Source organism: Protopterus annectens, chromosome 5.part0 (assembly GCF_019279795.1).
Source record: "Protopterus annectens isolate FY-2018-M chromosome 5.part0, PAN1.0, whole genome shotgun sequence".
NCBI lineage: Eukaryota > Metazoa > Chordata > Ceratodontiformes > Protopteridae > Protopterus > Protopterus annectens.
The window spans coordinates 772,971,953-772,994,299 of NC_056735.1; the positions used below are offsets into that span (position 1 = coordinate 772,971,953).

A 22,347-nucleotide genomic window follows, 5' to 3' on the forward strand; every position below is an offset into this window, starting at 1 on the left:
AGTATTGGATCCAAAGGTTTAGGATCTGAGGTATTAAGAACCTTCTTGGGTGGCTCCAAGGGAAGAGAATTATTTGGAGAGTGAACAGGAGGCTGTTTATGGTGCTCCCTGAGCTACTTAGATTTCTGTGAGGGGGTTTGAGCCACTGATGTAGAGGTACCTGAAAAAGGAGCAGATGCTGGTAACACGCTTCAGGGCCAGTTTATTTCACCTATCACTAATGGCTCCAGAGTTAAAGGCTGCACAGATGGAACAGGGAGTGTCCAAATGTGACAGACCTAAGCAATAAACGCACACCCTGTGGGCATAAGAATTGAAAATCTTATTCCCACATGAAGTGCACTTCTTAAAACCAGTAGGCTTGTTGGCCATACTGGAAGAAAAAGGATTACACAGCAACTACAAACAAGTAACTATTTAGAAACAGGAATAAACTAGTTTGTAATACTTTTTTAAAAATAAAGGGAAGAGAATAAAGAGAATATAACAACAATGGTAATAGCAGAATACCTCCAAGTGAGGTAAAGATGCTAGAAAAAAGGACTACCAACTATGGTATAAAAGATACCAAGACAAAAACTTAGTATAACCCAAAGGAAAAACTTAATAAAAGCTAAGAAAGGTTAATAAAGTAGGAAAGAAAATCACAAAATATGCTTGTAAATACACTCACAAAACCCTTAGACCTCAAGAAAATGCAATCCTATCCGAACCTGAAGAACGGCAAACAAGATCTGAGGTATTGCAGTGTCTGGGGCATTATGATTAAGGGAGGAGCTTGACAGACTTGGATCCTAGAATCTACAGAAGATGACCGAGTTGGATCCAAACCCACACATTGAGGAAAAAATGAAAATTACAACATCAGATCATATAATTCATGCCATACCTAACTTTATCTGATGCATTACATTAAATGTTGCAAGTAGTCTTACTACTTTTTGCCTCATGGTTTCTAAAGTATTTTCCATCATTTTCTCTAACTCAATTTTCTTTGTCCTGTAACTGGATCAACTTTTCTCCCTTTGTCCTTAATTTGTCTTAGTCTATTAATATTCACCCTTAAGAGAATTTGAGCATTACTAATAATATACCACTGTGCTCATGCAGACAAAAAATCTGAATATGAGTTTTGCCCCTCAAAATGTAATCCCATCTAGCCTCTTGTAACCATACATGTGTGTAAGTGTAAAATAACCTGGATAATGTTGTAATATACTGATTAGCATTAAACTATTGACAGTTTTTGTTGGTTACAATCCTCTACATGAATGAAGATTTCAACAAATTCAGCCACAACTTTGCTAATACTGAAATTCCTTTTGGGGTTCATGTCAATGTTTCTTTATAAACTGTTAAATAAACATAAAGCATTACAAAAAAGTTTTGTACTCAATATAATTTTACATCTATGTTTTCCCATTTTCATTCTTCCTCAACTGATGGATCTCGGATCTGACTCAGATCCGACTCAACCACTTCTTCCAGATCCTTGGATTCAAACTCTTTACTCTTAACTTTTTTATCTGATGTTATCATTTTCATTCATTCCTCAACTGATGGGATATAGACCCCCAACTAGTTGAACTTTGGATGGTCCTCATGGAAGGATATTCTGGACTACTGTGGAGCCAAAAACAGTTCTCTTCCTAGAAACAAAATCCAATTTGTAATGAACAGTAAACGTATGAGCAATGGACTAAGTGACAGCTGCTGAAATGCCATCTATGGAGGCTCTTGACCAAAAAGCTGAGGATACAGCCATAGACCTCGTGGAATGAGCTCTAGAAGGCTTTGGCAAGGACAAACTTCTTTTATTATAGACAAACGGAGACACAATTGGTTAACCATTTTGCAGTGTCACTTTAGAAACTGACTTGCCCAACCTGTTAGGTGAGAGGGGATGCAAATAGCTGGTCAGTCATCTGGAAATCTTTGATTCTATTGAGATAAAACCAAAGTTGTGTATGTACATCAAAAAGATGGAGCATGTACTCTCCCTTATTTGAAAAATTTGGAAAGAAAACTTGGAGGTTATTTACCTGGTTGATATTAGACTCATAAACTACCTTAGGCAAAAAAGATGGGTTGGTCCATTAAAAAAAAAAAAAAAAAAAAAAAAAAAAAACTGTCTTTGTGGAAAACCAGATAAGGAAGTCTAGGAAATAAAGTCTAGAGTTTGAATACTTGTGTTTATATTAAATCAGTGAACCCTTAAAAAAGCGAACGCTGACTTATCGACCCTCTTTAAGCGAAAGCTGAAAATCCCAAACACTTGGAACAGCAATTTTTTTCCCAGGGAAAAAAAATTGCTGGGCCGTTTTTGGGACTTTGCCATTTCTTCCACTGTGGTGTAATCTCGGAGTTGGTATATTTAAGTAGGGGTGTGTGAGGGGGGCACAGCCCCCCACATTGGTGGGTGTGTACTTTATTTACTGTTTTAAAGGTTTTTTTTTTTTTTTTTGTGGAATAGCGATTTTTTTCCCTGGGAAAAAAAATCTCTGTTCTGAGTATTCAGGATTTTAAGCTTTCTCTTAAGGCAGATCGATAAATCCAGCATTCGCTTTTTTAAGTGTTCGCTGATTTAACATAGACCCGAATACTCATCTTGCTGATATAATAGTGACTGTAAAAATGGCTTTCCAAGACAAAAACTTGAGATCTAACCTGGCTGAGGGTTCAAAGGAGTTTTGGGCCAGTGCTTGAAGCAAAATAGTTAAATCCCAGGGAGAAGTGGGATCCTTTAGTGAAGGTCTAAGTAAAAAGAAATCCTTTGAGAAAGGTTTTGCATAATTTAGAAGAAGCTAAGGAAGAATTAGTTTCACCCAGATGAAAGTCTGAAATGGCAGCCAACTGGACCTTATAGTAGAAAAGATAGCCCCTTCATTGAAAATTGAAGCTAAAAAATCATGTACAGCTGGTATAGGGGCAGAAAAGGTGTCCAAATCCTTCTTAAGGACCCAAAACACAAATCTCTTCCATTTACATTTGTAAATCTTTTTAGTAGAAGCTTTTTGAGAAGATAACAAAATATAACAGACTGGAGAGGAGAGCCTGCAGTTAGTTTGAGGCCTGTTAATTCCGGATGAGTCATACCTGTCGGATAAGACAGGAGGTCTGGAATGGGATCAAGTATTCAGGGCAGATGTAGAAGATGAGGCAAGAGGAAGCAAAACCAAATTTGATGAGACTAAAATGGTGCAATGAGGATAACTGTGCTCTTCAACTGGTATTCTTTCTGTAGAAATTTGGGGATGAGAGGTAATGGGGGGTAAGCATAAAGAAGACTGGAGGGTCACTCACGGACTACAGCACCTCTTGGTGACTCCTCATTGGAGGTATCGAGACAAAGAACCTGCTGCACTTGTTGTTGATGGGAGAGGCAAAAAGGTCACAACATAGGTGTCCCCATCAATGGAAAATTTCCTACACCACCTTGACATTGAAGGATCATTTGTGAGGCATCAGAATGGACCTGCTTAGTTTGTCTGCAATCACACTGGTTTTCCCCAGAATGTTTGTTGCTATAAGAAAGCAGCCAGAAAAGATCACCCATTGCCACACTTTCATTGTTTCTTGACATAGTAGGTAAGCTCTGGTTCCTTCCTGTTTATTGATGTAGCAGACTACAGACATATTGCCAGCCTGAATAGCAATCATCCTGGATGGAATTGTGTCTTTAAAATCCTGCAATGCTGCAAGGACTGCTCTCATTTCTGGGATGTTGATATGTGTCTTGGCCTCTCCTTTCCAAGTAGTGTCCCCCATCCCAGTTGGGAGGTGTCCATGGTCCCCATGGCCATGGGTAGGGGAAGAACAAATGGATGGCCTTGAGAAACTTTACCTGAGTGAAGCCACCAAAGAAGATATTTTTTGCAAGACTGAGTGATCTTGACAGGGGCAGATAAAGGTTGTTGAAGAATAGACCACTTTACTGATAGAGTCCCTTGCAGAATCTGCATGTGAAACATTGATAAAGGAACTAGTGTGATAGTTGCTGCCAAGGATCCCAAGGTTTGTAACAGTAGAAGTGCTGGCAAAGATGTGCACAAGATCACTTTTGTGATCTGGGATCTGAGTGTCTAAATTTGTGCAGGTCTGTGTGACCATGTTTAGATGAGCACCAATGAACTCCAGATGCTGCATGGATGTGAATTGAGACTTTCTGTAATTGATCGAGATGTCTAGATGTAGGCACAACTGGAGTAAGAAGTCCCTTACCTGTAGAATAGATGCTATGATGGAGCAGTTAAGAGTTAGTCTCTAGGTAAGAATACACTCTTTGAATCCTAGCAGTCTCAGGTGAGCTGCTGCCATTGCATTGCATTTGATGAACACCCTTGGGGTGTGGTGAGGTCAAAGGGCAGTGCTCTGAACCAGTAATTTCTGAATCCCAGCTGGAAGTGCAGATATCTTCTGGAGTGTCTGTTCACTTTGATGTGATAGTACACACCTTAAAGATCTGTAAAGCACATCCAATTGTCTTTTCACAATTGAGGCAAAATGGACTGCTCCATACCCATCTGGAACCATGTATATTTGACAACTTGGTTTAAACTGCTGAGATCCAAGATGGGTCTCAAGTCTCCTGTCTTCTTTGGCACCAAGAAGAATTTTGAGTAGGTTCTGGATCCTGTCTGGTCTGGGGGGCCTCTTGGATGACTCTTTCTGAGCAGCTTTTCTATTTCTAATGCTGCCATCTCCCTCTGACTGGTTGGAACACTGGGAATTATTTTTATTCTTGCCTGGGGGAATTTGGGAAAATGGTCCAATATAACCTTTGGATATAATTCTCTGTTCCCAGGAATCTTTTATATTGGATGCCCAGGCATTGTGGTGCAGAGACAAATGTCCCCCAACTGCCTCCAGAGGGCAACAGTCAGACTGCCTTTTAGGAGTGCTGGTAGGGTTTACCCGAGAAGGAATCCCAGAAAGCCTGGTGCTGCAGGCCACCTATGCAGAGGGGACAGTGTCTTCTGTAAGAGTTCCCCCTCTGCCTCTGGGAGAACTATCTCCTTTTGAGTCTTGGAAAGGACCCTGGGATTTGTGGTATCACATCTTTCTACTTCCTTGTTGATTGGAAAAAGGTCTTTGAGGAGTAGAAAAATGTATTCCAGTGCTAGATAATATCTTTCCTTCTTCCTTACTTCTGGGGAGTGTTCCTTTTACTTTTGGGTGAAATAAGGAAGATCTATCAAATGGAGCATTAATGAATGAAGATTTAAAAGGCTGCACAAATTTACAGAGACACATCCAGGTATGTCTCCCAGTGATTATACCTGAACATGCCACCCGTGAGGTACGTTCCACCACATGGGAAATCAGCATCATGGATGCATTAGTTATAGATTGAAGGGTGGTCAGTTGTGAAGAGACTCTATTCTGGTCCTTCAGAGATATGGACCTAGAAAGAGATTTGGAGATCTCCTTAGTCCAAATCTCTTTGCAGTCTTGTGAAATGTGCCAAGTAATTCAGTGACCACAGAGCAAGCTCTTTCATAGTGGCTAATGCCACAACCATGGCATCAACTGGGACCCCCTTGCACTAGTGTGTCCTGTCCTTCATGAGGGCTAGAAAAGTACCTGGATACTTGGGGGTGGGCTGCACAGTATCTGGTTACTTCCATGCCCAGCTACATATGAGATCTATAAGTTCATCAGCCGGGGGTCTTATCCAAAATGTAGCTGGGCCAGACCCGAAAGACTCCTTGAACACTGACTCTTCTTGTGAAGGGGTACTGGAAGACCAGCCACGTTTTTGCTTTAAGAGTTCAAGAATGCCTTCAAAGGAGATGTCTTTAGTGGAGATCAGGGGACACTTTCCCTTCACCAAAATTGGTGTCCTCAGTGAGATGTTCCTGAGGGGAATCTAAATGTCACCTTTTACACATTCTCTTCCAAAGGACTTCATCAGTGGGATGGTCTGATGAGGTATCAGAAGTATTGGGGGAGGGTCCTTGGGGACTGACTGGAGACTTGAATGGGCTGGCTGTCCCCATGGAATAGAAGATTGAGGCTCAGAGCAAAGATCTGAAGGTGACAGAGTGATATGATCCGGGGGGGGGTAGGAATGTTCTTTCTCTGGGTAAAATGAAAGCCCTCTCCACAATTTCAAAGGCAGAGTGCCTAGGAGAGTTCAAAGCTGGAGGTAACGGAGCAGACATTTCCTGCACTGCCAGCCTCTGGAACCCTGTAAGCACTCCACCCAAACATGCAATCAGACCCAAGCTGTCCAGAGCCAGAACTCCAAGAGGCAGCGATGGCTTTGATAACTTTAGAGTCAACACTGATCCCCCAGGTCCAGCCCTGATGGTTTGGCTCCAAGAATCTTCTGGCTCCAAAAGACTCAAAACCATATGTCTCAGGGAAGTGAATGGAGTTGAAGAACAAACTGTAGAATTCTGTAGTATTCGAAGGCCAGAGGTGTCCATTTGTGGTACCACTGCTTCCAGGATCCATGTATTTTCATCATTGTCTATTTTGTGATCTGAGTTAACTAAGGTGCAGGGTTAGTTTTGACACATTTTCTTCCTAGAGGGGCTTGAGCATTTACAATATCTCAGAAAATTGAGTTAAAGGTTTCTCTTGCTTAATCTAGGGGGAGGTGCTTTAGCTGATGCCAGCTTATCTCCTGGAGTGCATCTGTAAAAGAACTGTTGCTGAAATTACTTAGGTTATAGACAGTATTATAGTGGGGAAGAGATGGGTTGTTAATGTAATTTCTAGAAGCGTAAGTTGAGTGGGGGTTGCTAATATTATCAGGTAGGGCACAAGACTGGAACTTTTTTTTAGGTGAATTGTAAGGATCTAGTCTAGGGATGAGAAAGAATGTGAGGTTTTGTTAAAGCAGGGAGGTGTTTCAATAAGTTGTGCAAAGTTGTACAGAATCAGTAAATTAGTGCTATAAGAACTGTTAATGGCTGTTCAGTTAATGTTGAAATCACCATGAATGATGATTTCTAGTTTAATTTTTGCTGATACCCAGGAGAATTTGTCTTCTAGTATGGCAAGTTTTTTTTTTTTTTTTTTTGTGGGTGTATATGCCTATGAGACAGAAAAATGTTATTTGACTTAGATGCAATGTAGTTATTAATGTCTCAACATTTTTGAATTTTGGAGTATTATAACCAACAAAAACTGGCAATAGTTTCAATAAGGTTATTGTTGAATGTGTGAGGATTACAGGTATGTGATTTCCACTCCTCCCTTTATTTTGACTGTGTCTTCTAGTTGAAGTATGTTATAGCCCTGGGGAGAAATTTTAGTGTATTTAATGCTTTATTTAGGCAAGTTTTGGTGTGGTCAAGAATGTCTGGAACATGTTGTATCATCACAGGAGTTGCTTAGAAGAATCATGAATACATTGGACTTCAACCAGTGATGGGAGATGTAGATGATCAGGAAGAAGACCATCAACACTGAAATTAGTGAATGAATGGGAGACTATAAACATTTAATCACATTTGTGAAATATGGCTTTGCAAGAAAAAGTGGATAAAAAAGACTGGAATGTTGTTGACTTTGTTACTGGAATGTTGTTGACTTTGTTAAACTTAAGGGTGGACTGTAAATCCTGTACCCCACTTTATGTCATTAATGTTTAGAAGAACACTAAAGAGAAAATTGTAAGTTAAACAATGTTTCTTTTTATTAATCATCATCATCATCCCAACTTTTTCTCCTTTTCTACATGGAGTCGGGGAATTGTGTTAACTATCGTGTTCTCTCCCGATTCAATGCCACCCTCCTGCCGTCTTCGACATTCATGTCTGACTTTCACAGATCTTCTTTCGTACAATCCAGCCACCTCTTTGCTGGATGCCCTCGTTTCCTCTTACCTTCTTCCTCTCTGTCCCAAATCTTCTTCACCAAATTGTCTTCTGCTTTTCTGCACATGTCCAAACCACCATAATCTGTTCTATTTGATCTTTTCTGCAGCTGGAGCTACTTTGGCTTCTGCTCTTATGTCCTCATTTCTTCATCTGTCCCATAGAGTGCATCCTGCCACCCTTCTCAGGCACTTCATTTCCATCACCTCCAGCTTCTTCATCTGCTCTGCCTCTACTGCCCAGATTTCTGTACCATACAGTAGTATCAGTCACACCTCTGTTTTGTAGACCTTACTTTTCAGCTTCTTTGGCATTCTTCTGTCATCGACTACACCAGACACTCTATGCCAGTTGGCTGCAGCCCCTCTGATTCTAGCTTTGACCTCTTCATTCAGACTTCCCATCTCCTCAACCACCCCTCCCAGATACTTGAAGTTATTTACCTGTTCAGCTATCTTCCCCTCTATCTCAATTCTCAGCTTCTTCTGATTTCCCCAGTTTGCTGGCATTACCACTGTCTTATCTGTGCTTAGTTTCATCCCATGTGCCTTCAGTTTTGCATTCCATTTCTCTATACTTTGCTGGAGTTCTTGCTCAGAGTCTGCCTGTAATGCCACATCATCTGCATACAGCAAGTTTGTTGATCTGTCCCCTCCAACCTGTTTGCTAATGTAATCCATCACCAGTATGAACAGCAGTGGGCTCAGAGCGGAACTCTGGTGGACATCCAATCCCACTGGGAACCACTCTGTGAGGCTGAACACTGTTCATACTTGAGTCATTGGGTCTTTGTACATAGCCTGGACTAATTCTACCAATGTTTCTGGGACTTCAAACCACTGCAGTACTGCCCAGATTAGCTTTCTTGGGACTTTTTAATATGCTTTCTCCAAGTCTAGGAATGCCTGGTTGGACTATTTCCTCATCTCTAGCTCCTACTCAAATATCTGTCTCACTGCAAACATTGGGTCAGTTGTACTGCATCCTGATCTGAATGGCTCATCACCCTTCTTACATTCTACTACTCTGTTTATCCATTTATCAGTCACTCTCTCCAGAATTTTCATGAAATGTGATGAGTTTGATTCCTCTGTACTGCCCAGAGTTGTGGATGTCCCCTTTGTTCTTTGTTATTAATATTTGTATAAAACTTTTATGATATAAATTGTATGTTATATTGCAAAGCAGTTTTACATAGTGTGCAGTCAGGGGTATTTTAAATGTGTGGTTGTCTTTTCAGTGAATCCTATGTATGTTAAAGATATTAAAGTAATCAATTACTTTTTATTATTTATGATATATATATATATATATATATATATATATATATATATATATATATATATATATATATATATCCGTGGGGGTGGTGCTGCGGTAGCGTTGTCGCCTCACAGTAAGACGCTGTGCGGTTCGACTCTCAGCTAGAGTGTCTTCTGCGTGGAGACATGCCTGAATGGGCATACCTTCATTGAAGGTTGTGCGTCAGGGCTGGCAACTCGACACGTAAAAATCATCTGCCAATCATTAGTGGACCAGAGGTCCGCTGTGGCAACCCCTAACTGGGAAAAGCCGAAAGACCCAACAACATATATATATATATATATATATATATATATATATATATATATATATATATATATATATATATATATATATATACTGGTTATGTTACATGCAGAATTAAGATAATAATTTCCACTGTTTTTAAGGGTGGATGTCTGGATTGATGCCCTTGGTTTAAGCTATGGAGAGATTTATTTTTAAGAAAATAGACTTAAAAATAAGACAGAGTTATGAAAAGCATAAAGAATGTTAAGTTTTATGAATCTGCAAAGTTATTAGCTTGCTTTTTTCCATCAGTGAATGCTCTTAGTGGGAGACATTAAGTCTGCAGCAGAAAACAGCTGGCCAGGAGAAGTTTGTATATTATATTCTGAGTAAAATGTACAAAGATTCCTTCAAGCATATGCAAAGTTGTTAGCATTTTTATTTTTCCTCATTGCTGACTACTCTTACTTGGAACTAGCTGTCTGCAGGTGCAAAGCATTTAATCTTGAAAGATCTATGCACTCTTTGCTGAGAGAAATGCAATATTTAAGGGTAGAGTGGGAGGCAGATCTGTGAAAAATAAATGAAGTAGAAATTGGGGGAAGTGAATAAGAAATCATAGCCACTACACAGCCTTAATAGTTTAATGCGTTTAATAGAACAGTGCACAATTTGGTTTTATTTAAAGGTAGCCAGGGCACTTTTCTTGGGATAAAAGTTAATGTTTTCTGAAAGCATGCATGCGGTTTTTCATATCTGGGAGGGGAATAGATATATGAAAAGTACAGACAACAATTGGTGTAATGGGAACACAGTTTGGAATATGCACTTAACCATGGATAACCATAATTTTAGATTAAGCAATGCCTGTGGTTGGAACTTTCAATGTTTGGCAATTGCTCCTAACAGTTGAACATGTACATAGTTTTGTGTGTTTTTTCTAAGTTAATAGGGAATGGAGCTTCTGAAACTACATTTATTTTTTTTCTGTTTGTTTGAGGGCGTTCATAAAAGTAAAATGTCTTGAAACATGATACAGATTCAAATAGAGATGAGAAGAAACAACTGTTTAAACTATCAGCCTGTCAAAAAGTGTGTGCATGTAAAACAAAAGCAGGGAATGTACATTCAAAGGAACATCATCTGTAAAAGGTAGACAAAATATTTTTTATCATAATGTCTACTCTGTTCATATTATTTTAAAATATAAACATTCTTCTAGGAATAAACAAAAAGGAAAGATTATTGAATTATATTAAGATATGTAGAGTGCAAATAGCAAAGTTTGGATGGAAATGAACATGTGAATTTAACAAAGAAAGGATTTCAGGATGGATGTTGAGCGGAATATCAGGGCAAAGGAAAAGGGGAGTAAGAATACTGGTTGCTAGATAGGCTCCAGTAGTGATAGAAGAGGAAAAAGTCTATAATGGTAGATTTGTGGTAGTAAGAGGCTATTGGCAAGAGAGGAGGATTATTCTAGCATGCATTTATATTCCACCAAAAACTGCTATTATGGAGCTTAAGAAAATTTGTGGAGGAATTATCGGCTTTTAGCAGGGAGCACTATTTATAAGTAGAGACTGGAACTTAATTTTCCATAGTGAATATATATATATGAGGGGGACCTAAAAGGTAAAATATAATTAAAGAGGAGAGCTTTCTGAAGTAACTTATGAGAATATTTAGCATGAAAGATGTGAATTCAGTAGCAGGAACTCAGAATTTACATATTATTCCCCAAAATACAATAACCAGGCTAGACAGGATATAAATTATATTTCACAGGAACATATGCAGTTAATTGAAGAATTTGACACACATCTAATAAGTATTTCAGATCAGGGAGCCAATAAAAACTATTGGGAAAATACAGGGTAATGAAGTAAAAAACAAAACACTGGCATTTTCCTACTTACCTGTTAAAAAGAGAGGACTTTAAGGAATAGGTAATGGAAATTATTTGAGAGTTATTGGAGAAAATAGACATTTCTTCAGAAGGGATAGCTAGTGAGTGGGATAATATGAAAACAAAGTTTAAAATATGGTAGAAATAAAAGAAAAAGAGATATGGTTGAGAAGTAATATGAGTAAATCGAGAAAGAAAGGTAACAGAGTGTGATAAGGCCAAGCAAAAGTTTGGACTACAGTTTAGAGCTTACTTTCCCTATCAGAGATTGCTATCAGAGTATAGGCAAAGAGAAAAGAACAGGGAACTCCTAAGTGAAAGACAAGCTCTGTTTGTAGCTGAGTCTAGAACAGAAGCTACTGTTAAAAAGGGATAACTAGCTGGGATATAAAATACTGCACAGCAACTATAAGAGGAGGTTAGAAAAGATTGAGAAGAGAGACTGAAAATGCAATGTAAAGGAGAGTAATGGAAGGACACATATATAGTCTCCAAATATGCAACAAAGTCCAGAAGGTTTACGATACACCAGGCTCACTTCCGAGAATTGTTACTTAGGCAGAGAGCAAATGTTGGAAGTGTGATGGGAAATAGAGAGGTAACTGGCAACATGTTTTTGGGGAGTGTAATGAGTTAGCAGACTTTAAAACTTCTCCACAGAGTGTCAAAACTATTGGGGACCAAATGGCTGTAGCTAAGGAAATTATTCTTTTGAGCTGGCACATATGATCTGAATTGCCTAGACAGCATGATGCCTTAATAAGCGTAATGTTATTGGCTACCAAAAAAGCAATTACTAAAAAATTTAAATCAAAATCTAAACAAACTGTAATTGAAATATTGAATATTGTTGAAGGGATAAAGGGACCGGAAGTGGGATCTTTAGAAAGGGAAGGAGTTGATTACATAGAAATGAGCTGAGTTTGTGGGAATGATACTTGCAGAATAATGTTCAGGAGAAGGAATGAGTTTTAATGGAAGGTAGGACTGAACAATTTATATAAAGTCTGAGTGAATGACAGTTGTTAAAAAGAAAGAAAACATATAAGTAATGTACAATGCATGAAAAAATGTTAATATGGTTTGGTTTCTCTCAATATCTATGTGCTTATGTCTTAAGTGATAGTTTAATAAACATCTTTACAAAATATGTAGGAAAGAGCTCAGTGGTACAAAAAGGCCATCAGTGTGTAGATGTTAGCAGATAATATTTTATTGTGACATTATTATTTATATGCTCTTGAACATTATGGCTTGAGTTAATAAAGACAAAGACACACATGACACGCACATGCTCATGTGCACCACGAGCATGCTTGCACACACACACACGCATGCATGCACATATACGCAGACACGCACACACACACACACACACACACACACACACACACACACACACACACACACACGCACACACACGCACACACACACCACACACACACACACACACAGTGTGTTACATAGTAACTTGAGAACCTGAAATGTAAATTAAAATAAAAGGGAAGGGATAATAATTGTATTATATAAAAATGCAGCAATGCTGCCTGGTTTTACCTTGTTAGTAAGAAGCCTCCATCCATTGTTCTCTACACGCTTGTACCAGCCACTGCAGTCATCCTTTGGGATCTCTCCATGGTGGTGGATTTGCCTCGGCAATGGCTGTTTCACTTCAGGCTTAGTATAATCTTTGGGACTGCTGGCACACAAGTCAACAATAGGCCTGTGGGTATAAATCTTATAATATATGTTTGGAGGAAATTTGGCCTGCAAATGAACATAATATATTCATGTAGACATTACTGAGTACATCATAAGATCAATGAAGTAAATAAGAAAATGCATATAAGTGAAAGATGACATCTAAGACTGAACACACTGAATATATTTAACTTGTCGCACATGTTTTTAGCAATCTGTATATATAGTGTTAATTTAACTTTCTGTTAAAATGTAACAATTAAAGCCTTAAAACAGAACATGGAACTTGTAACACAGATGAATATTATACATATTATATCCTAAACAAATTTTCATCTTTTTTAAATTTTCTGTGTGACTTAAACATTACAACATATTTCTTGTAGAACAATAGGGACAACTTATTTATTTAAATAAAGCAGGGTAGAAGTTTTAAATTCCAAGACTTGTAACTATGAGTCCCAGTAAACAGAGTCAGAATGTGATGGGATGAACCAGTATGGTGTGTGCTAAATAGCTTAATTGAGAGGGCCTACCAGTAGAGTTTTGCATTACTGAGTCTCAGATTGATGTGCCTTGGAGTATTACTTTTTCTCTCAGGTGTGGTGATATTGGTGTTGATATATACAATTATATGGGGGGGGAGTGCAACCTATATATTACAAAGTATGTGGGGCTTGCCACCTTTAAAAGTGTCAACATTCACTGTTCTCCAGTAGCTTTTTTTTTGTAATTCCAGGCATACTTCTCAACCTGGAATCCTCAAAAATCTGGGCAAAGGCACATGAAAAGTAGGTAGAACTGGCCAAAAATCTGTACACTAATTAACATAAAATTTGCATACATAATTATGTAAATCCACACACTCTGATGGAATTGTGGGATTTGGGTATACGAACCTTTAAATGCTACACCCTCCTGGACAGTGTCTTTCTTTTTAGTAATAATTTTGTCTGGTAGCTAACTGCAGCATAAGGCCATCCATAGTTTAATCAGCCAAAGCCTATTACCACATAATATTGCTACCATTCTAACCCATCCTACTTTTGGCAGTCACCCGGATTAGCAAACGTCCTCTGGAAAAAAAAATTCTCATCCAGTTTCTTAATCACCTACAGTCCTGGACCTTCATCTATCATCCTTTAAAATGTCTCCACCATCCTTATTATTCAGTCCAGACTTATTTGCCTCAAACAAATGTTCTCCCATTCCAGCCTTCTCCAACTCAGTAGAGACCATACTTCTCAGCTTCTTAGTGCAAGAATTCTGGACAAAGCTAAGAACAATGGGGGAACAGAGGCCCAAAGCAGGGACAATTTTTAAATATTGCTTTTATAAACTTAAAAAGTCAATAAAAATAACACGTTTTGAATTAGCATGCTTTTTCTGAGAGGTATGAAGTATGAAACTCAAATGTCTGTCATTATTTAGTGACCTCAATCCTCAATGATTTGCCAGAAAGCCACAACATTTTCAGAGGAACAGACCAAAAATACAAGGCAAAAATATGATCAGATGAGTGGCATAAGTCATGATTTTAGGACGTTCACTGTGTTCTTCAAACCATCACCACAATCTGCATGATAGCAAGTTAAATATACATCAAGTTAAAACCAGTAGGAATTTTACAAGTGCTTGTCACTCTGATAGAGTCTGACTCTTCCGATACTAATACCATGCTTAAAACTAAAGAATGTAAATACATAAGTAAGACATTAACATTTTTATATTATTTACTGTATTTTCTTTTGTTATACTTAATCCATGCATTTATTTAATTAATTAACTCATTCCTTCATTTATTCCTTCTCCAGTTACCCACATAACTTCAAGCAGGACCACAGTGGAACTGGATTCTGTCCCGGCACTCACTGGATATAAAGCATAAAAGCTCATTGTGAATGGGGGACCAAACCATTATGAGATATACAGATGCTCTCACACTGCTTGTACACCTATGGGCAAGTTTGAGGAACAACAGTTCACATAAAGCACATCTTTGTGGTGTGGAAAAAAATCAGAGCACCAAATAACATCCATGTGAGCTCAAGTAGGTTGTGCAGACTCCACACAGATGGCACCCCAGCCTAGCATTCAACCAGAGAACCCAGCACTGTGAGGTAACAATGACAACATTTGCATCACTGTATTGCCCATAATCCTCTGTCCTTCATTTTTATTTGCATGTTGGTTGTTTCAAATGCAATATTCTTCCAGTTACCAAGCACGACTATACTTTTTTACACAATGTATATCTACATTATGTTTGTATATCATGTAACTAGACACTCCCCCAGATTTAATAAAATCCATGTAGGCATAGTGTACTGCCTACATGGAAGGTACCGTGGCCATGTAAGCGGTACCCCCTCAGTAACGTGTCATGCATATTAATGAAGGCACGTTAGAGGCATGTAAACACGGTTATTGAATCAGTATAGGGAGTGTGTTACTGTGTCTGGAGATGAGTAACACACCTACTGCACTGTCAAAGTGCAGGATATCAATGTATGCATATTTATTAAATATTTTTTCTTTTAAGTTTGCGAGGCATGGCATGGTGCACAGCAATTGACACTTGCTAGGCATCTAAAATAGAAACTGGATGCATTTAATTTATGATTCAAAGGTCAAGTTTAAGCATAGCTGAGTGTGTTTGTGTGTCGCAGCATGGTGGTTAGCACTGTTCAAACATAACTGAAAGGTATATTTAAAAGTATATCAGCATTTTACATATCCATGTAGCTAACTGGATATTGTTACAGCCTCCTGTGCAGTAGGTGTGGGGTTTGAATACATGGAAGGGAAATTAAGCAATTATTTTTGCAAGATAAATTATGCCATTTACTTTTACATCATGATCTGCTGTGCTCAGCTAAGCTCTACTAAGCCTTGCTAAGCCATGATAAGCACTTGGCTGTGCTTAACTGGTTGGTGCACTGCTAAGCAGTGCTAATCATTAGCAGTTTAAGCAATGCTCAGCTCAGATAAGCTGGTTTATGAGGTGACAAGTGATGTGATGCATTTTTAAAAATGGCCTAATAGTGTGTAAGGGCAGGGAAACAGGCTATAATAAGTGCAACTGGTGGGAATATAGAATAACCTGTTGGAGTTTGAACTGTGCAGGAACTATGGCAGGTTTTGGAGAGGGTGAGCACTTCTGGGTGCAGTGGTAGGCATTCTGGAGTCCAGGGTCATGGTTGGACTCCTAGTGAAATACCATGAATACCAGCTACTGCAGAGCCAGTTCTAGGGATCAGAGTACAAGGCAGAGGCCTGGGACCAGCTAGGATGTGATCTCACCAGTGCTACAGGTATCTCCCACACAGGTGAGCAGGTCCATCACCATTATGATGATCTGAAGCATTGTAGGAGGGGACTTCTGGATACCTGGGTCCAAGATGCTCGGGATGGGAATGTCCCACAGGTTTGTAAGTACTGTTAGCATTGTTTTACCAATACCTAATCTGAATGTGTGATAGACAGGTACACAAAATGGTGTGCTTCTCTCCCTATAGCTGCAGAGGTGAGAGCTTGCAACCTTCAGGCCCATGCATGGCGCCTGGCCAGGTTGCGCCATGAGTGTGGTAAGTAATAGTCCAATACACAAGATAGAGTAATTAATTCACTGCCAGTATGTACATACAGTACAGACTTGTGTATTGCAATGAATGTTGATGTAGGCCTGTACTGCAATAACTGACTACTGCCTGTATAGTGCAATAAAGATTAAAGGCTGAAAACTGATAATGTTAGTGAAATAACGTTTCTAGTGCAATAATTGTGGAATTACAGCTGTATTGCAACACCTACATTATATCAACTGTTGTTTAATAAAGACTTGAAAATATAACAATAACTGCATGAAGGTACTCTTATTAAAGCTATGATGTGCAATATGTGTGTAAGTAGCGCTGTTGTTCATGAAATCAAGTATGACATCTGCTGTGAAATAAAAACACAAAGAATACCACTAACTGACTCAAGGTTAGTTAAGAAAGAGTATTATGTTAAACTGTAGATTTAGAGCTGTACTATAAGATATATGCATTATGACATTTTTTCTGCACTAACATCTGAAGCAATACCAGGAACACCCAAGGTATATTGTATATATTAGGATTGTCTTGTGTTAACCATTGCATTTCAGCTATATACATTCTTGCTCTGAGGTATGATGCTGCAGGCAAGTGTGAAACTGTAATAGCTGTAGACTGCAAATATACTATCTGCAACTGTATATGGGTCAGGTAATCAACCTAATACTCAGATATGGTTTGTACATGTCACAAATATTTCCTCCTACTAAGAGTTTATTGTGTACACCTGCATTCTATGTATTAATGTACAGTTTACCTAGTATCTCTGTCATGCATGAATCTCATGCATGTGTGTTCAACTGTCACTGCAGCCTTGTATAAAACTGTACTACTATTACCAGGTCATATTTTGTTTCCAGGTGAGCTAGAGGCAGTCAATAGTCAGCAGTGGCTCAGTAGCTCAGTTTTTTAACTGCTGTGTCTCATGTACACTTTGTCACACACAGACCAGAGTTTGAATCCAGTGACAAGTACTAATAAATATTACTGTTATGTATTGTTAACAGATGTTCTCCCCACAGGAATTACAGGTAAATGGATGCAGTAGCCCTTATTATGGGTTAATAATTTGTGTGTTCAGATGTAACAGACTGTTAACAGCCATTGATCAGGAATGTGATAAGACATCATAAAATAAAGGCAACATGTACGATACTAATAAAAGATAAAACAATAAATAAAATGTGTAATCTTGGTAAGGGTGTATGTCTGGTGTGTCTGTGAACATTTTCTGATGGTCTAACCCCATGCCTGTCAAGGATGGCATGATAGTTGTTTACTCTCTGTACTGTACACGATAGATGTCTGTCAATTGTCATGTTGTCATGGACCGTAATTACTGTTGTCTAATCCCTCTGTCACAGATCTATCATCGACATGATTATGTCAATAGTACAGTTCCACTACATCAGTCCACAGTACATCTTGGTAGTTATGTACTGATATGTAATAGTTTTCTGTAATTGTGTACCTGTAGGTATTACTTCATGTACCATACTGTCCATGCAGATAGCTCGAGAGGTGCTACAGCAGCTATAGGGCACTGTAATACATAAAGGAAGGGCAGACCTGTAGAGTATATAACAGTACTGTTGCAAACTATACAGCCTATACTGGTATCAATGGACTGTATTTCTTAATCTCCCCACCGCTTATCTTCATCATAATTTATTACTGTTATGCATTGATTATGGTTTACTATTAACATATGTTGTTCTCTAAACGTTTTGTTGGGCCTTGTGATTTATTATTGTTATGTATTACAATGGTTGCATACTAACATATCTTGTTGAATTACCTATGTTGTTGGCCTTATGCCATAACTGTTACTGGCATGCTGTTACCATACTGACTGTTATCTCACTTATTGTTGTGTTCCATATACTATGCAATGTTAATTTACTAGGTTATTTGCAATGTTTTGGCATGCTGTTATAACTAACAATGGTTTGCTTATTACTAACCCATACACATTGAAATACCTCAACACCACAGCTCAGCTAGGAAGGCTGGTTCCTGGTGATCCACCTACCCTACCTCAGCTGGCTGTGGCACCAGGTCCCAGCACATCTGGGACTCAAGCCGGGTGGATCCCCCTCTGCTGGCTCTGCACCACCTATGGGTGGAACTGTCTCATGGGACAGGGCCCACCATGGGAGTGGGGTTGGAGGGGAGTTGTCACCTATGATTAGCTATTGGTAATGGTGTGCAGGATAGTTCATAGTCCATTGTTGGTATGAGCAATGCCTGCATGGGATTAAGGGCAGACACCAACCTGGAGGGGCCTGGTGGCCCCCAGCTCCCAGCCTCCAGCACAGCCACCTTTGGGGCAATGAAGGAGCATTGTTGACTGCCCATGGGTGGGGAGTTCAGTCACAACTCTGCCATCTGGGGGTACATGTACCTCTGATTCCACAACACCCTCCCTGTCCAAGGTGTTTACCCATCTCATATGTCATACACCGCCCTGTATGCTGTCTTGTCTGTCCCAAATGCAATCTCTCCTACCCAACCTACCTCTACACACATACCTATATCCCTTCCCCAACATTCCACTCTCTCCTTAAAAAAAAAAAAAGCACACATTTATGTTGCCCTCACCCGTCTCTCTAGGGTGTGACATTCAAAATTCAAAATTCTGTAAAACCTGCACAGCTGTTGCTGTACAAGAAATGGAAAGCTATGGTCCTTTCCTACACCTTTCCTGCACAACCCTACCTGCCTTCCAGTATGTTTTTCCCCTTGCTTGCCCCCATTTCACCACTTTTCTATCACCCCCTTTTTCTTTTCTTTTTATTTTTAGTGCAGATTTGCACAGAGCTAAGTGGCACGCCGCTTAAACACACTTAAACCTGCTTAAAAGTGCCTTAATCATCTTATGTGTTTATCACAGTGTTAGGAACGCCTGCAAAATAATCACCCCTGCCGCATCTCGAACACAGGCCCCTATCAACTACAGCACAGTGCATTAGCCCACTAGGCCACTAAGCTCTGAATTAAAACAGGTGTTTCCACCAACATATCCTGATTTCCACTGACACACTGCAAGTACTATAATGGGGAAATTGGCAGTGTACTTGGGACTGTGACCCAGAAACTACACCAGTACGCAGCCAAATAAATAATAATGGATATACATGAGGCCTGGGATAGCAAGTATAGCTGTCAACTGTTGCAGAATGTCCACAGTTGTGCCCCCTAGTTTTGGCACAGTTTTCACAAAAACATATCTGTCTGCTAAATGTAGAGTGTCACACATCATGCCCACCAGACAACACATGCTAATGCAATTCCTGTGTCACAGAATATATGCATGCACATATGTCTTGCAAATACACCTCATGAAGCACTGACTCAGTAGTTCAGTCTGTTAAATGCCTTGCATGCAGTACATTTTGCCACCCGCAGTCCTGGGTTCTAATTCAGTGCGTTGCACTGCAATTACATTCTTGTGAATACAGCAAATAATGACTGAGTCATATAATTTTAATCAAAACAGGTTGCTGCTACTGACTTAACTGCTACCCATGTTAGCATGTCAAAGTCCTGTAGGTAGTGATACACTGCACATATTTGTATAGCCTACCTATATCTCGCCTACTACTCTCTGATTGGTACTGTTACATAACAGATGTACCTTAGGCACATGTCTCAACTGGACTGTTATGGGAACCCTCACCCTGGCTCTGCTGTAATGACAGAGCTTACACTGCTCCCTTAGTGACACATATACCTTGATGTCCTCCAAAGTATTCACACTCCCCACTATGAGTCCTAGGCAAAAAGCAGCATCTGCAGCCTGCAACATATGCAGCTGTATGTTAAGCTACCTGCTTCAAATCTATCATACCTCACAACCCCCTAGAACAAGGGATCCACACAACATCCATACATAAAGGGGTGGGGGCAAAGGTCAAGCGACAGGGACATGTGTCACAGTCTGCCACTACAAACATACAGAGCTGATAGACCAGCAGCTACTGCAGCAGCATGCATATTCTGATGGTTATGACGTCTGACACTCACGTTTCTTCCCCCTTACTGACCTCAACCCACAATGTTTAACACTGAACTGCCAGATAATTACAAAGTCATTTGACAACGGCCAAATATAGGATGCAAAACTGTGGACATACCTCACAAATCTCAACAGTGGACAGTATTTGTACCCACCTTCTGAGATGCTGTTGTCTCCACACCTTACTAATGTCTATCTCACAGACTATGAAAGGGGCCAAGGCCTACATGAAGCCCTTAAATATTGCAACAGTTGTGCTATGTCACTGGCTAATGGAAGTGCAATCCAGCTGTAATGGATGCAATTAGCAAGTCTGAGCCACGGATTGGTACACAGGCAATTACCTGCTAATGAGCATTACCTACAAAAGGCAAGCAGCTGCCTATAGAAAACAGGTCTATAACTTGCCTTACCAAGACAGACTGTGATTTAGGAAGCATTTTTCTTGTGGATTTGTTCACAAAAGGATTACATCACTCTACCGGGTATGTAATACAAGTCCCCATATAATGGGATGCAGATGGGAGGATGCAGTTATGGGGAATAGGGATTACAACAGTAGGCCTGTAGTACATCTCTGGGAATGACATGTTGGTGATACTCTGCTGACCAACAGCTATAGGCATGTCTCTTAGCTGTGCCTGCTGTGACTTAAATCACAGCTGTGGCCCTCTCACTCCCTCCTACAATGGTCGGCTCCTTTATGAATGCTACTGGATTATGTGTTAGATATATTGACAGTAAGTAAGGGTGGACACAGCTGTCATATCACATGATGTACTGTCATTCAGCTCCTCTCAGTCTGTGAATGTCACACAGGAATAGTTCAGACATTGTAAAGGTATCCCTGACTGTCCCTGATGTACTCTGGCTAGGTCATTGTTTTGTCACATTCGTATCTCATCACTTGAAAGCTATAGCTAGCATACCTGGCAAACCACCTACAGCAGCAGCTCAGGTCATACCCATTATTAGTGGGGGGACACAGGCCCAACCTCAGTGACAGACTATATATATATTGGTCATACAAAGTAAGGATATGAATACAGTAATAGGTATTACTGCAGTATAACTGTTTTCTGAGGCTTCTAGCATGTGACCGCCAGATCCTCTACATTCTGAGAACAACATCAATTACTGTCCAACTATTTGGCAGACGTCCATATGTTTGTGGCAAAAGGACCACATATATCAGGCACACACACACATTTGACAAACATTTGTGTATTGGAAATGTAGGACACCTACAGGGAAGATACCCTACAGCGTGTTTGCATTGCTGTCTGCCATTGTGGCACACTGATGTTGCTGGACTGTCCCCATATACTTGTAATAGCACACACCTATTTTTCTGATAATGGCTGTATGACATGGTACTGGGATATTGCCCATAGGGGACACACCACAGTAGTTGGCATTGATGGGTGTGTAGACATGCGGCACACTCTGTCACAGCACACAGGGCCATAACCGGTATTGCTACTATGTTTCTGATAGCCAAATACATTGTGTGTTGATAGACTGCAGGGTATGATGTAGGAGGTAGCAGTGAATAGTGCTGGTCAATTTGGATGTGTAGTGTCTGTACATAGTGGATAGCAATGTATCTGGTCCTGTGATGTGTTCCCCTCTTCTTGTCTTTCAGAAAGGATGTCTAGAAGGAGACACCTACTGTTTTCATTCACTGAAAATAATGTTATCCTGAATGGCTTCAGACTGCATCACACCATTCTGCTGTCC

The 22,347-nt window shown here is 39.7% G+C and overlaps 1 protein-coding gene across 1 annotated transcript in view; it reads right to left on the reverse strand.

Moving 5' to 3' along the window:
• Positions 1 to 22,347, reverse strand: part of CCHR5.PART0H11orf65 (chromosome chr5.part0 C11orf65 homolog) — a 426,753-nt gene that overhangs the window by 185,539 nt on the left and 218,867 nt on the right. The window contains exon 5 of the mRNA XM_044072623.1: positions 12,847 to 13,056. Coding sequence (XP_043928558.1) covers positions 12,847 to 13,056 — 210 coding nt within the window. The remainder of the gene's footprint in view (positions 1 to 12,846; positions 13,057 to 22,347) is intronic.